The 15,335-nt window shown below is 37.4% G+C and overlaps 1 protein-coding gene across 1 annotated transcript; it reads right to left on the reverse strand.

Annotated features, from left to right (window-relative positions):
- Positions 1–598: 598 nt before the first annotated feature.
- On the reverse strand, positions 599–14,011 carry LOC111596995 (ell-associated factor Eaf). The gene is made up of 7 exons (XM_023311493.2): positions 13,268–14,011; positions 13,075–13,167; positions 2,123–2,261; positions 1,866–2,056; positions 1,717–1,804; positions 1,202–1,658; positions 599–1,141 (listed from the first exon to the last, which is right to left on the reverse strand). Exons 1-7 carry the CDS (start codon positions 13,395–13,397, stop codon positions 713–715), a joined length of 1,527 nt encoding a protein of 508 aa, XP_023167261.2. The 5' UTR covers positions 13,398–14,011; the 3' UTR covers positions 599–712.
- Between the last annotated feature and the right edge of the window lie 1,324 nt (positions 14,012–15,335).

Consider the following 15,335-nt stretch of genomic DNA (forward strand, 5'->3'; position numbering starts at 1 on the left):
TTTGGTGTTTGTTTTGTTTTTTTTTTTTTTTGTTTTTCTTTGTCAAAAAGTATTAAATCTAAATGTTAGCTGAAAAATCGCTTAGACTAAAATGCGTAATTAATGGCAAAAATCCGCTCTGGTCATTTTTTTGTTATCGTTCCCCATTTCATACATATATATGTGATTCGATTAGAACTAAATAATTTGTTGTTGTTGTTGGTGTTGCGTGCGCACTCATCAGGACTGCCAAGTTTTTCACATAACCTTTGATTTAATTTTAAAACGAATGTACATTGAAATATTGGCAAAAGTACGTTTAGCATTTACAATTACGAATTACATTGTGGTTGTGTGTTTGCTTTCAATGTTCTCCAGCACATTTGTTTGCGTTTGTAAAAATAATGTTAAAAATTATTTAGTTTAGTTTAGTTTAGTTTAGTTTTAAATGTATATGTATGTATGTCTGTATGTATTACCATAGAACTAAGAATTTATTTATAAAAATTTCACTAGCAATTAAATTCACCATTCAATAATAATTTCAACTTATTTCAATGCAGAGAGAATGAATATCAATAATTAATAATGTGTTTGCTATATAGTGTTTGTTTGTTTGTTTGTTTAATGTTTGCGGATGCTGATATTTATTTATGGTCGTTGTTGTTCTTTAAATTAGTTAAAAAAGAAGGCAACATAGATTACAACTTAATGGTTTACAGTTTAAAAAAGGCTAATCATCATCATCGGACGAATTTGACGACAATTGCAGATCGTTTTGTAGCAAGTCATTGGGAAAGCCACCATTGGATGCATAAATGCCGGACTGTTGCTGGTGATGATGATGATGCGACTGTTGCTGCTGCTGCTGCTGTTGTTGTTGTTGATGATGATGATGACTATTGTATGTCGGCGATATAGAACCCAGTCCCAGATTAGGCAGCTGATGCATGTGTTGCTGCTGCTGCTGCTGATGATGATGTTGATGCTGTTGTTGTTGCTGTTGCATATGATGATGATGTGATAGCTGCCCTGGCGGCTGTTGCTCCTGATGCGTGGGACGATCATCCTCGGTGCTGTCATCAGAATCGCTGCCACTGTCGCTATCGCTGGATTCAGACTCTGAGCTCGAGCTAGACGCACTCAGTTCACCGCCAATTTGCTGCAAGCAAGAACAAGAACTGTTTACGAACAATCGATTGCAGACGCTTAAGGCACCGACCTGTTCCAGCGCGGCGGCTGCCTGTGCCATAGATGCGCTTTGTTCGTGATGACTGGGCGAATCCAAGTCCAAGGGCATACTGTTGCTATGATTGCTATGGCTAAATGATGCGCGTTGCTGCATTTGCTGCTGATGTTGCTGTTGGTGCTGCTGCTGCTGTTGTGCGTAGTTGTTGTTGCCGCCGCCACGGCCATAATTCTGTTGCTGCTGCTGGTGCATGGGAGGACTGGAGCGTTGGGTCTGTTGCTGCCGTTTGCCATGACCTTGGTTCGGCGCTTGTCGTTGCTTGCCCATATGCGCTGACCCATAATCCGGCTGACCTACCGAAGAACCTGTGGAGGAGCCCGAGATATTCGCCTGACCGCCATTGTGCAGAGCTGCACTTAAGCCAAAGTCATCATCGTCCATTATCATAGGTATGCTAGGCAATGTTTGCTGGGCATTGTTGGCATGCCAGCTAAACGAAATAGATAGCTATAGATATGTTATATGAGATATATAATTGTAAAACTTACGCCGGCGCCGATTGCGGACTGCGGTGCGAGGCCACTGGACGCGATGGTGAGCTCTGTTGCATGGGCGAATTGCGTGGCTTAAAATCAACTGAAAAGATGCAAACAACATTTAGCCAATGTTAAGCCAGTGTTTTAGCTACTTTACTCACTTATATTGTTCCGGCGACTGCCCGTCGACACTTTCGTTTTCGATGTTATGCGCATGGTGCTGTTCTCCAATTTGAGTGCAGATCCTGTGCCGGCGATCGGCGCGGACGGCATCGGCACACCATTAGCGCCAGTTGGTATGGGTGCAGCATTTGTAGCAGGCATCAAGCTTGGCTTGTTTGTCATTTCGCTTCTGTTGAGTTCAAAATTGGGTTAAGCCATCAAATTGACGTGTGTGACATGCCAGAGCTACACTCACCTTGTCTTCTTCACTTGTATATTGTGGTTTAGCTTCTCTAATGTGATAGCACCCGTTTCCTTGTCGAATATGATTAGGCATTCTTTTGTATATTTTTTGTGATTACCCTTATAAACTGTTTGAGGCACACCGGAACTTTCTGTAAGCAAATCAGAGCGAAATATGATATAGATTAAGTCGTAGCTGATTATAAAGATATATATATATATATTTATACTGCAGTTCATTTTGTCATTTAAAAACGAGTTGAGAGCCTTATAAAGCCTGACTGCTGCAAGTCCCATTGGCTTCAAAAAATGAATGTAAATATATGAAAAACGATGCCTTAAATAATATATTAAATATAATATGATCAAGCCTATATATATATATATATATATGTTATATATACTTGGCATTTGTGTAGCATCCCAACCCAATGACAAATCCACAGCTTTGAACAAGAGGCGACAATCAACAATCATTTTTCAATCAATTTCAATTCACTGTGCTCGAAAGGCTTTAAGCCAATGCCCCAAGAAGTTGGGTAAACTATAATTATAAGTCCATTCAGTCTGTTCAAGTACATCGCAGTTGAAACTTTTACTCTTGTGTGTGTGTGTGTAGTTGAGCTGGTGTGTAGTGAGCGCAGCTGAAGTCAAGTGTTTTAGCGGCTGCTCAAACAATCAAAAACTTCAGCTCAATTTGAACGATTCCACTGAACACGACTTGAAAAAGCCAAAAGCCAACGTGTTCGATAAGAGAACATTGTAAGATAAGCAGACAACAGAAAAACGACATTTATATTTCTCTTTGAAGAGTAATTTCGTTTGCCATTCACCTCATGCTGATAAATATACAAATATAAACGAGTTGCGCCTTAAAAGAATCCTAAGAAGTTAGCAATAAATTTGTAGTATCAAAAGCTTTTATACTACAATGATTATGTTGAAAGAGCACAGATAAGGCTTGACATTATTTCTAATTATATACATATATATATAATAAAGAGTAGAAACTGTATCGTTCCCAGATTGAAAGTTATAATGCTAGATATTTCATTAAACATTAACTAGAAAACATTCAAAAAGTATTTAAATTAAATCGAAAAACATTTAAATTAAAAGAATATAAGAAATAGTTAAGTAAATATAAAAAAAATGTTATATATATTTTAATTATGTTTTTGTCGGTTTTCGTATAGCCAAAGTATTACTTCTAATTGCCATAATTTGATTTGTTTTAAACAATTTTATATTGTTATTAATCACATGTTTCCAACAAAACAAGAAAACAAAACAAACCAAAAAATCATACAAAAGAAGTAAAATTTGCTCTAAAAATATAAATGAATAACATATTGTTTATTTATGGAAATACAATAAAACTAAATAGAAATATATAAATTTTATATACTTAAATTTATATAAAACGTATTTGTATATGCACACACACTCAGTGTCGATCAAAGAGGGAGGGAGAGGCAGAAAGCATTAAAATGTGAATAGCCGAATATGAAATACACTCTTTAGCACACATATAAATATAATATAACATACATGCATGCACACATACATACACGCACACATAAATAAATATATGCACACATACATATTCGAATTTGCTAGACAGCAACGCTCTCTCTCACATTACAGTTGCATGAAACTGAACGCAAGCTTCAGTCGTCTTTGCTCTCTTTGCATAAAATTCTCAAATGTTTACAGCTTCGCCAGACTAGCGTTGATAGAACCGGGAGAGTCACACCACAGCTATACAGTCTGCCTGCTCACACTTCTCGGTAGCCGTAAATTTTTTTTTTTTTTTTTTTTTTTTTTTTTTCGTTTTTATTTCTTTATTTTGTTGCAGCTTATTGTCTTAGACTCTATAGCGCATTTAGCTCTAAACCTTAACTAATGGGAGGGCAGATATGCCAATTATTCTGCACTTGTAGCTACTATCTTAATTAGTTCTAATATTGTCTAGAGGATGCAATCTCTTCAGTCTTCGCCTATTGTTGTTTATAGCCAGGTTGCTTGCGAGATGGTTAGGATGCGCTGCAAGTCTGTCCGCGTATCTTGAACTGTGTCGCCCAATGAGTTCAGCAACTGTGGGAATTGCTAAATCCCTATGTAAGACTGAGTTTCTTACAAACCAGCTGGCTCCAGTCCATCTGCGTAGTGCTTTATTCTGCAGGGTCTGAATTTTGTTCCTTGTAGTCTTCGCCGAGGAGCCCCATAGAGAGATACCATATACGAAGGTTGGGACAACTATTGCCTTGTAGATGGCGGCCTTGCTGCTGTAAGACAACTTGCTTGAAGCTCTCAGCATCCAGTCGAGGGTTTTTAGCTTGCTTTTGCATTTTGAGGTTACTTGACTTATGTGCGCTTTAAAAGTCAGCCTTCTGTCAAGAGTGATACCAAGGTACTTTACTTTTGAGGCTTTGGGAATAGTGGGCCCCAATGCAACGCTTGGGCAATCTCCTCTTCTAGTGGCGAAGGTAGTATGTACAGACTTTTGTGCATTAATGGTGATACACCACCGTTTTGCCCAGCGTCCGAAAGAGTCCAGATATTTTTGTAGTGAGTCTGAAGCTTCTTGCGCAGATACGTGACGTGATAAGATGGCGGTGTCATCTGCATAGGTCGCTATGAGTACTGCATCTGTACTTCCTATATTTGGCTCGGGAGTTGGCATATCTCCTGTGAATAAAGTATAAAGTGTTGGGCCTAGAACACTACCCTGTGGTACTCCAGCCATAATTGGTCTAGTCAAGGATACTGTTTGCCCCCTTGACACTTGGAAGGTTCTTCCAATAAGGTATGAGGATAGCAACGCGAAAAATGGGGCTGGAAGGGTGGTCCTCACTTTCTGCAGCAGTCCCAGGTGCCAAACTCGATCAAACGCCTGTTTGATGTCTAAAAAGACGGCAGAGCAGTACATCTTTTCTTCAAAGGCTCCAAGGATATGGTGCACAACTCTGTGAACCTGTTCCGGTGTTCCATGCTGTCTCCTGAAGCCAAACTGATGGTTTGGAATGGCCTCCTGGCGTCCCAGATGTGTCAGTACTCGTTCCAGAAATATTCTTTCGAATATTTTGGAGAGTACTGGCAACAGGCTAATTGGTCTGTACGACTCAATTTCTCCCACGGGTTTGCCAGGCTTAGGAATCATCACAATCACGGCGCGCTTCCAGCAGGCTGGAAAGTGCCGGATGCGGAGCATGGCGTTGTACACCATAGTTATGTAGTCTATGGTGGAGTCAGGCAGTGCTCTAAGGACTCTGCCGTTTATTAGATCATATCCAGGGGATTTTTTTGCCTTCACTCTTCTGATGTGTTCAAGAACCTCTTCTTTTGTACATCCAGTTATCTGGTCTTCAGCTGGGAGGGGCGAGAGAACGATGTCTTCTGTTGCTTCGATTTCTGAGGCCTCTGCGGTAATCACCGGCGTGAATTGGTCTTGAAGGTGGTTTGCAAAAGCCTCAGCTTGAGCTTCGTCTCCAATGTGCCAGGAACCAGAAATGCTCCGAATGGGATGACGTCGTATTGGCTGCCGTTTGAGCTTTCTTGTAAATTTCCATAATTGAAACTCTGCGTCAGTGGGCGATTCAGCTCGTACCAGCGCATCGCTGATACACCTCTTTTGAAGCAGGGCGAGAGCAGCTTTAAGATGCCTCGTGGCTTCGTTGTACATGGATTTGGCATCAGGCGTGCGTAATCTTAACCAGCGTCTCCTGGCCCATCTTTTGTGTATTAGTAGGTGTTGGGCCTCCAAGGTGAGGGGGATGTTGTACGGAGACTGTTGTCTTGTTTGGCAAGATGGTGGGGCGGCTTGGTGCGCAGCTTTGACTATTTCTTCCTGCAGTTTGTTTGCTGCGTAGTCCACGTCTTCAGGAGTGTTAAGTTCCATTTCTATGTGCAAAGAGTAATGGAGCTCGCGCCTAAAGACTCCTAAATCTGATCCTGCTGGCAGTAGTTGTTTCCTAATGGGCAAGGGCTGTGGCTGCGCGTGGATTGTGACTATTAGTGGCAGGTGGTCAGAGGATAGGTCCAAGGATTCTTCAATGGTCAATTGCCGGTCACAGATGCCTTTGTAGACAGCGAAGTCGATTGCCGAGGGCCTGTGTCCATTAATTGGGTAACGGGTGGGGGCTCCAGTCGCCAATATGCTGAATTGTAAGTTTTGAATCGCCTCAAATATGACTTCTCCGCGACGATTCGCACTATTGCTTCCCCAAAATGGGTGCCATCCATTCCAGTCGTAAATTACTCAACTAAGGTCTTAACTGCTCTCAATTGTCTACCACGCTTATATCTATATATGTTTATGTATGTGCATTTATGTGTATCCGTATTTATGTATTAATGTGTGTTACACAGAGCTGGTTAAAATGTAATAATATCCACAGCAAGAGTATTTAGGGCGAGGGGCAAGGTTGTTTTTTAGTGTCTGAAATTGCGGTATGTCATTTATTTTTATTTTTATATTTGACTTGAACTCTTTTAATTGTCGTAAGTGTTGCGATTTTTATTTATTTTTCATTATTTCTTTCTTTTGCCTTTCGCCTGTTGAATAATCACTTGGCAGTTGTTGTTACAGTTTGAAATGCATGTTGCAGTGACTGCCAAAACTCAGCCAAGCGACAGCAACTACAATAAGTCAACTGCACAAAACAGCAAAAGCAACAGCAACAATAAAATAAGCAAATAAAATGAAAGCGTGCGCCAGGCAACTGCAACAACAACAACAACAACGAACACGACATAAACAAAAGCAGATCAAGCAACAGCAACAATAACAACAACAATCAACGAAATCGTATATTGAAATCCGGTTGTGCTTTTGGAATTTGTTTTGTTACACGTAAATTGTATTAATGTGTGTACTTAGATACACGCTGAGGTATGTGTGTGTGTGCGTGTGTGTGTCTGCATGTATGTATGTCAGTTGAAAGGTAATCATTGAAAGTGCACCTAACACAACGATGGACTTAAAGCCAAGCCTCTGCCATGATGAGAAGCTTGCATCACATGTTGCTTAAGGTAAAGGAAAAACGAGTTGTGATAGTTTCTGTTTTTCATAGGAAGGCCTTTTATTAATATCGATAAGTATCGATATTTTTTAAAGAATCCTAATATGCATAAATTTAGTCACTTTAATAAGCAGATATTTATATTGAACTACGTTAAGCTTTCAGCTTTAGGATATCTGATGCATTTTTATGATATCGATAAAAATCGATTTTTGTATGTATTTTCATTCAGCTATGTAGATTTTCGCGTAGGCTTAATATATTTATCGAAACATATCGATTTTTATGTACTTCCATTTTGGTTTGCATATTTTCACTTAATGCTATCATACACTTTTGGAAATTTAGGTTTTCAATATCGATTTTTGTTAGTATAGATACAAATCGATTTTGTGCTGTTTTTATAATAGCATAAATTTTTAGTTCGATTGAAGTATGAACAAGCTTAATAACTTTTGAGCTACGAATCAGTCATTTTACTTACCAATTAAATTATTTATTAGCTTATTAGCTTTACATTCTATTTAGTCAGCTATAAATTATTAAAATTGATCAGATCTTCGTATGTTCACCCAGTCATGAACGAAAGCTGAATGCTGACGTATTGTGCATTATTAGTTGAACAAAGCTAATCGTTCATGACCGATTGATTAAGCCCAGAGTATCGTATATGACAGGCGGAACTGTAGCGTTCACTGAACACTAAAAAAATTCAGAAGTTCATTTGTATGATCAGAAGAACTGCCATTTAGATATTTCTGTTACTTTTACTTAGCTGTCTTACAAAGACATTAAAAAGTATAATTAATAATGATCAATAATGATCAAACAAGGATTTAGTAGTGAAGTCCATAAAAGAAGCTCAATGATTCATTTACAGTAGCTGAACTTTGTTTACAGGGTATCAGCTAGTCACTTAGACCACTTTCTGATATATTCGATATATTGGAGAGATTGCATGCCCAAGCTAAACTTTTTTTTACAACTTATCAATATATTACTCATAATTATCTTCGATGCAATTGTTAATGAACTTAGCTAATTGAATCGCTTATCGTGCTCGCTCAAGTAAAACGAAACTTATATTGCGCGTGGCATGCGTTCGTGAGAACGAAAGAGATCGCGCTGTGCTACGCCACACGTAACGCACTCACTCACGCTCTCCAACTATCTCGCTCACTCATACACGTGCAGACGTTGATGCGTGTGTGGGGGAGACAAGTCGCTTCATGCAAATGCAAGCGAAGAACAGCTACAGCTGGTCGAAAACAAAGAAATTCTGTTAGTTTCATTCTCTTTAAATAAAATATATATATCTCTTATATATATATATATGAGAGAGTGCGTGGGTGAGAGAGTGGGTGTATATGCACACAAAGCGAAAAACTGCTATGGAAAATTCCACAATAAAGTGCAGAAGACTCGCGCGACGTGCCAAAAGTGTTAAGAATATGGATATAAAGCAAATAAGATTTAAACAGCTGCACTAGAGTCAAATATAATCAAATTCCCAGTACTGAGTTGTCTACTTTATGTGATCTATGAAATGGTCACTGAAAATGATTTGGCTTAAAAAAATTCGCTCATTTCCAATGCGATGCCATTTCGGCAATCGATTCTAAGCTGTATAGAATTACAAAAATATACCCACACACACATATGCATTTCTATTTATAAAATGAGTTGAACAGTTACGCTTGTATGCATGTACGTTGTCCTTGAGAGAGGTTCGCTTGGAGTTTAATTTTAGCTCACTCAGCTCATAACGGTATATTGCAAATGAATTGAAAAATGAACTCTAAAGCAAAGCACAACAGCAACAGACACACACACACACATGCTCAGTTCGTTTTACAGACATATCAAAGTGAAGACAAGATAAACTATCTGAAGTATCGCCGAAGACAATAATAATAAAAAGGAAAAAATATGATTTATTAAAATTGATTAATTTGCTATAAGCATTTCTTGGAAATAAATTTTGATATTTAATAATGGAAATTTAAAAAATAATATAATACATCTTAAGACAGAAAATATATTCTATATGTAAGCCAATATTCATGTATATTATTATTTGGTAACCTAAAGTTAAGACCTTTTCTATGCATTCTTTTTCAATTAAATTTTAATCTATTGTATAAATTGAGTTATAAACATCTCACGGTAGATTTAGCTTATCTAATATCAATCTGTATGCCCTAACTTGCTGTAGCTTGTCTAAGGAGAGGAAAATATAAGTTATTATTTCACAGACCTTTGTGGCAATTGATCGACATGCGTTTGACTTTTCTAATCGTTGGTAAGAATAAATGAATTAAAAAAAAACCTGAAATTAATCTTTGTACAGTTCTGTTCTGTGTGCAGCATTTAGCATTTGCCGATGACGATGATGAATCTAAAGGTTTATTCCAAGCTATATGGTCAACAGTATTACATCCATTTGATGCCATTGGAAGCAGTGTCAAAAAGGCCAGCGGTTATTTGGGAAAAATAGGACTTACAATACAAATCTTGGGCGAGTCTATGGGCTCAGGCGAATGAAATTAAAAATCCTTGACAGCAACTTAAAAATCCATTTATCAACCCACATAATATATATATATATATATATATATACATCTATATATGGATTTGCAATTAAATTAAATTAAAATATATATATATTCTGGAAAGATTGGAAATTCAGCAATGTTTCTTAATACTTTTGCAAATGAAGTCTGTCTTTCTATGAATTTTCGTTGTCTTCTCTTTTCTTTTGTTTGCTTTCTTCTTCTCCTTTGATGTGTTCCATTTTCTTTTAATTCTTTTACTTTCTCTATTCCCTTCTGTTATTCTACTCTAACTTCTCTTCTCTTCTTTTCATTTCTCTGCTCTTTTTTCCTTCGCTTATAGTTCAACTGTATCGATGACTCATTAAGTAACTCAAAGCTAGTACTTTACATACTCCTTGTATACTCCCTTTCTAGGTAGCTTTCTAGATAAATCTATATCTGTGAAATTGTAATTTCAAGCTTCCAAGGCTTATGGCAACTTCGATTTCTACGACCTATTATATAGCTTCCAGATTTAATTAACATCTAACACAGATTTGCATACAAACTTTTTCAAACTTTCTGTGTAGCAGTCAGCTATGCATTTGCAACGACTCTTTATCGGTGAGCGCTATAAATATATTTGAAGGAATAATATTGTACATAGCATAACCCTCATTTGCTTAGGTTTATTCTGCGTGCTTTCTATAGGAAACGCCGCACTCCTGAATAAAGCGGACAATGAACCAAAGAAAACCTCTAGTAATGGTTTTTGGCATGGTTTTGGAAGAATCATAATGTATTTAAGCAGGTTTATTCAGAAGGCAGGATTGTTTATACAAATGTATGCCGAATCTTTAAAAGACAAGCCATCCGTTAACAAACAAGGGTATATAGACAGATGGTTAAAAGCGGAGGAGCCATTCGCATTGCTAAGGCGTATATAACAAATAAAGCAAATATATATAAATAAGCAAGAAAATGGCCAATAAAAAGTGGAACTAGGTCAAAAGCACCTCATCAAACTATTTTCGCTGAGAACGAAATGAATGTCGACAGCCTCAATTAAAGAAATTTCTTAGAAATTCGACTATTCACTATTATTCCTATGTGCATATTTATATTATATTTCAAAAAGGAATATAAAGTTATTTATATTTCAAGAAGTGCAAGTTGCGTGGCGTGTGTGTGTGTGTAGGTTTGTGTTTCTGCTTTAATGTATGCCATTAAGAGAAAGAACATGTAAGACAAACATCCACATATATGTATATACCCTTGCATTTAAGTCTGGTAAGGGTATTCTAGCTTGATATTATGGAAAGTGAAACATATAAGTGGAATTTGTAGTCATATATCGTATATATCTATACTTGATCTGCTCTAGACATATTTGATTCTGTTTGTATTCATATTGGGCTTGAAATCTTTCAGTTAAGTATAGCTTGATTCGTAAGTAATTAATGTATATATTTTGCATCTATCGATTATACTATATTAGATCGATTGCAACATATTATTCTGCATTTAGATCTTATTCATTTAGTTATCACAAGTTATATTAGATTCTATTTGATATCTTATCATTTATATTTTTAATCACAAAGAAAAGTTAGGAGCTTGAAATTCGATAAATATACTCCCAACTATCAACATTTAAAAACATCTATTAAGCTCTAATATTTTCTGTGATATTAAATATTAAGAATTTAATAACGACTAAGTACATATAATATATACTCATGATATTTCCAGTTTCATTTGAGATTAAGTTTTGTAATTCATTAAATTTGTAGTCCTAGAGTCATCAAACATTTGACTATGACTCATCTATCACATAAGCTTAAGAGAAAAGTAAGCTTTACCTTTGACCTTTAGACACTTGACCAATTGCACCTATATTATAGCCAGACAAATTCCTTACCTATGCCTCGGTAATCAACCAACCGTTAACTAAAATCAAGTTAGTTGTGCAAAAAAAAAATAGCTAAATAAATAACAATAATAACTGACTGTTAGCTGTCTGGACACAAAGAGCATGGCTAAATAAAAACCTGAATGCTTGGCTGCATTTTGCCTGACTTGATGTAATTTGGTTTCTTTACTTCAATCGTTGGCTACCTTTCTGCCTTCTTTGCCTGAAGTTATACCCTGTACTAATGCAAACGAGGTCAAGTGGGTATTATGAAATCGTCCAAAGTAATCTAACGGAATGAAAAAGTGAATATATTTTATATTGAAATACATCAGACAGGGCTTTCTATATAAAAATCTATCAAAATATTCTATAAGTATATATGGGAATATATCCATTATTATTATTTTCCGTAGATCTCATCTTTCTCTTGCTTCTATTTTACCTATTTTCGTCAGCAATCGAAAGTGTTAAGAAGGGTATCTGGCTGTTGAGCTACAAATGACAGCACACATTGTACTTTGTGTTGCCTCCAAGTAATGCATTGGGCAAACTCTTAATTTGTGTGCTGTTTATGTCATCAGCAGACAGCAGAGATGGCTAAACAAAACAGCCAAAGTACATTGAATACATAAATATAAGAAAACTGGAATTTCGCATTTTCAGTTTCGCGTATTTTCCATGAAATAAGAAGTCAGTTTCGAGCAGCTAACTTATTCTTTGTTACAACAAAAGCTACTCAATTATGACTCATAATCAGGAGTTTTTTCAGCGTATCGATCAGCTGTGCCCGGGGTTAATGTGCGAGGAATCGATATAGTCGCTGTTTCGTATCTTGTCAACAGTCTCGACAACATGTTCTGTTTATTAGCATACTTAATATGTAATTTTATAAATGGAATTGAATTGAATATTCAATGAAAACGCTTGCGTGTCTTCTTTTTGGCAATTCATCAATGTGACTTTCACTAACGAAGAAACAAGTTTGGGTTGTTACTTCTGACGGGTTTACTGACAGATTTGACGTTAAGTGTTCACGGGACAATAAAAAATCATAATAAACTTGATAACTAAATGGATTCTTTCAGATAATTTGATGTTCCTTAGCCTTAGAAATGATGTGAATATGTTTATTGAAGAAACTGTCGTTGGAAATTACAATTTAAATTTTTGTCATTGCAAACGTATTCGCTTAAAGTAACTGTCATCGATGATTCATTAGTTCAATGCGAAATTCGATTAACTAACTTGCATTTCAATTTCTAAATTTGCATTTGCCATACCTAATAGCCTATGCCAAATGCATATGAATGTGGAATGCATATTATTAACACTTTAAGATATCGATATTTATATTACATGCATACAATATCGATAGAACGAAGTAAGGAGCTGTGTTTTTGGCAATATCGATAGAATGTCTTTTTAGATTGGTAATGTCTATTTGGCAATATCGATAACGCGTTCAAAGGAGTTGCTTGATATGGAAACTCACCTAAATTTGGCACGGTAACAGTAACTTGATTATTGGAGCCAACATCCACAGTTGCCATTCGGCTCGTATCCACACTCGCTGGCTTAAAGTCATCTGGAAATCGTAGACGATTGCATAAGTAATCAGAACTGACACAAACATCGAAAGCAAATGGAATTGTTGCTGTTGATGAACAACTAAAAGCTCAACTCACATTTGATTGTGTGAAATGCGGTCGCTGTGTTTTTTGGATTGAATGTGGCACCCAATTTAAGCTCGCGAACCTCATCCCCACTGATGTTGAGGCGTTCGGTAAGCGTTGGCTTTTGTTTGGTCATCATCATCGTTCCCCCGTTTCCGTTATTGATGTTGTTATTGCTGCTGATGTTGCTGTTGTTGTTGTTGTGGGAGGAGTATGGTGTAGGCTGATAAGGCAGGTGGTTGGTTGTTGGATTCTGATTATTGTAATTGGCACTGGTGTAGTTTGACTTTTGATAATTGTTGTTGCTAGTGCTGATGTTGTTGTTGTTGTTGCTGTATTGATATGACTTGTCGCCAACAGTGTCGGCAGCTGAAGACGCCAACGCCAACGCCGACGTCGCCGCTGTTGCAGCAAAGCTACGCTCCTCCGCAGCGCCACCGCGTTGATAGTTGTAGCCGCTTGTTGTTGTAAAATTAGCTAAATCGCTGCCAGCTGCGCTGCCGCTGCCGCTGCCTACGCCGCCGACACCACCACCTCCACCGCCGCCGTTGCCGCCGCTGTTACCGGACTTACGATAACTGCCGCCGTAATGTTGACTTGCAGCTGCTTTGGCTTTGAGGCGCTGCAGTTTACTTGCTGCCACGGATTTAGGAATTTTTGCGGCCGTACTTATCGACGTGTTGTTTTGAACGTTGCAAGACTTTTTCGCACACACGCCGGGACACGGTGGAAAAAGTTGTTGCACGCAAACAAACACGTTTTAATCGATGCAAAACGAAATAAAATTAAATCAAAATTATAATATTGTTAGAGGTACGTTCCGTAGCCGGTATGTAACTGCTATTCTTGTTGATTTGCTTATAATTCGATTTATATTTCTATTTAATTCGTTTGCTACTCCTTCGGGGCGGCATTCACGCGTTCGCTTTGTCACATTTGGCATTGGTATTTGGATTCTTGTGCGACACGGCAATATAGCGAGGAGCACAGTTACGTTAGCTTTGATCCCATTATTTCAGTCCGTTACAGTTAAGCAACATTGGGGCTGCGAAGAGAATGCAACAATTATTATTGAATTTTTTTTGTTTGTGACATTTTTGCCATATGTTTGCACTGTTCACACACGCACACGCACGCAGGGCTCACATAAATACAAACATAGCATATGTATTCGATTCATTTTACAACACTAGACAGCTGCACCTGCTGGTTTAACGCGTCGTTGGCTCACATATTGACACACATTTCGCAACAACTACGCATTATTTATGCAAACCGAGAGCGCATTCCACTAACATTTATCAATTGCATAGACACCGCGATTGCGATTCTTTTTCCTTAGACGATATCACAATTGAATGCAAATAAACATTTCATACATATGAGCGTACGTATGTGCATATGTGTATGTATGACAAAATTACTCGTCAAGTATGTACGAGCACAGCACCTTTAGCGATAACACACACAAACACACAGAGCAAACACATGCATATGTGTAAAACCTACACTTACACGTGCTGTGTAAGCGTTGCCAATTTCTTTATGTAAATTACAGCTGATCTCTAGTAGTAGCAAGTCTCAGACATGTAAATATATGTTTGTGCGTTATGTATGTATTTGAATACGCATCCAATTATACCACTTTACAACCCATTTTAGTGCAAATTAGCGATAATTTCGTGAAACGCACGCACACTTATACACGTAATACGTAAGCAAATGAAAAAAGTGAGCGGCTGGCAAAGGTAAGCGAAAGAAAAAAAATGAGACTATGAAACAGACACAGCTGAAAAACAAGTTTGAAATAGCCGAAAACAGCAAAGCGAAGGTGAAATTTCCGAAAATCAAATTGAAACGTAGACGGAAAATATACATATGCATATGTATGGCTACATGTACGCGCATCTGTGTATTGGTGTGCATTCTGCTGCTGTTGCTGTCTTTGTCGATAACATAACATTTCGTTAAGTAATTTCTTTTGTCACATGTAAACATATAAATAAATCAAATAGTCACTTGTATATTTGACTTTTATGCCTTTACAAATTTACAAAATATTCTTACAATATTTACACGA

The sequence above is a fragment of the Drosophila hydei genome, unplaced genomic scaffold, assembly GCF_003285905.1.
Source record: "Drosophila hydei strain 15085-1641.00,03,60 unplaced genomic scaffold, DhydRS2 tig00000060-arrow-pilon, whole genome shotgun sequence".
NCBI lineage: Eukaryota > Metazoa > Arthropoda > Insecta > Diptera > Drosophilidae > Drosophila > Drosophila hydei.

Bases quoted from the DNA above. Each gene is read 5' to 3' on its own strand.
- LOC111596995 (XM_023311493.2), bottom strand. From the start codon at position 13,397: ATGATGATGACCAAACAAAAGCCAACGCTTACCGAACGCCTCAACATC. The intron at 1,805-1,865 runs GTGAGTAAAGTA...GCATCTTTTCAG, and splicing joins CAGTCGCCGGAACAATATAA to TTGATTTTAAGCCACGCAAT. The intron at 1,142-1,201 runs GTCGGTGCCTTA...TCTTGCTTGCAG, and splicing joins CAGCCGCCGCGCTGGAACAG to CAAATTGGCGGTGAACTGAG.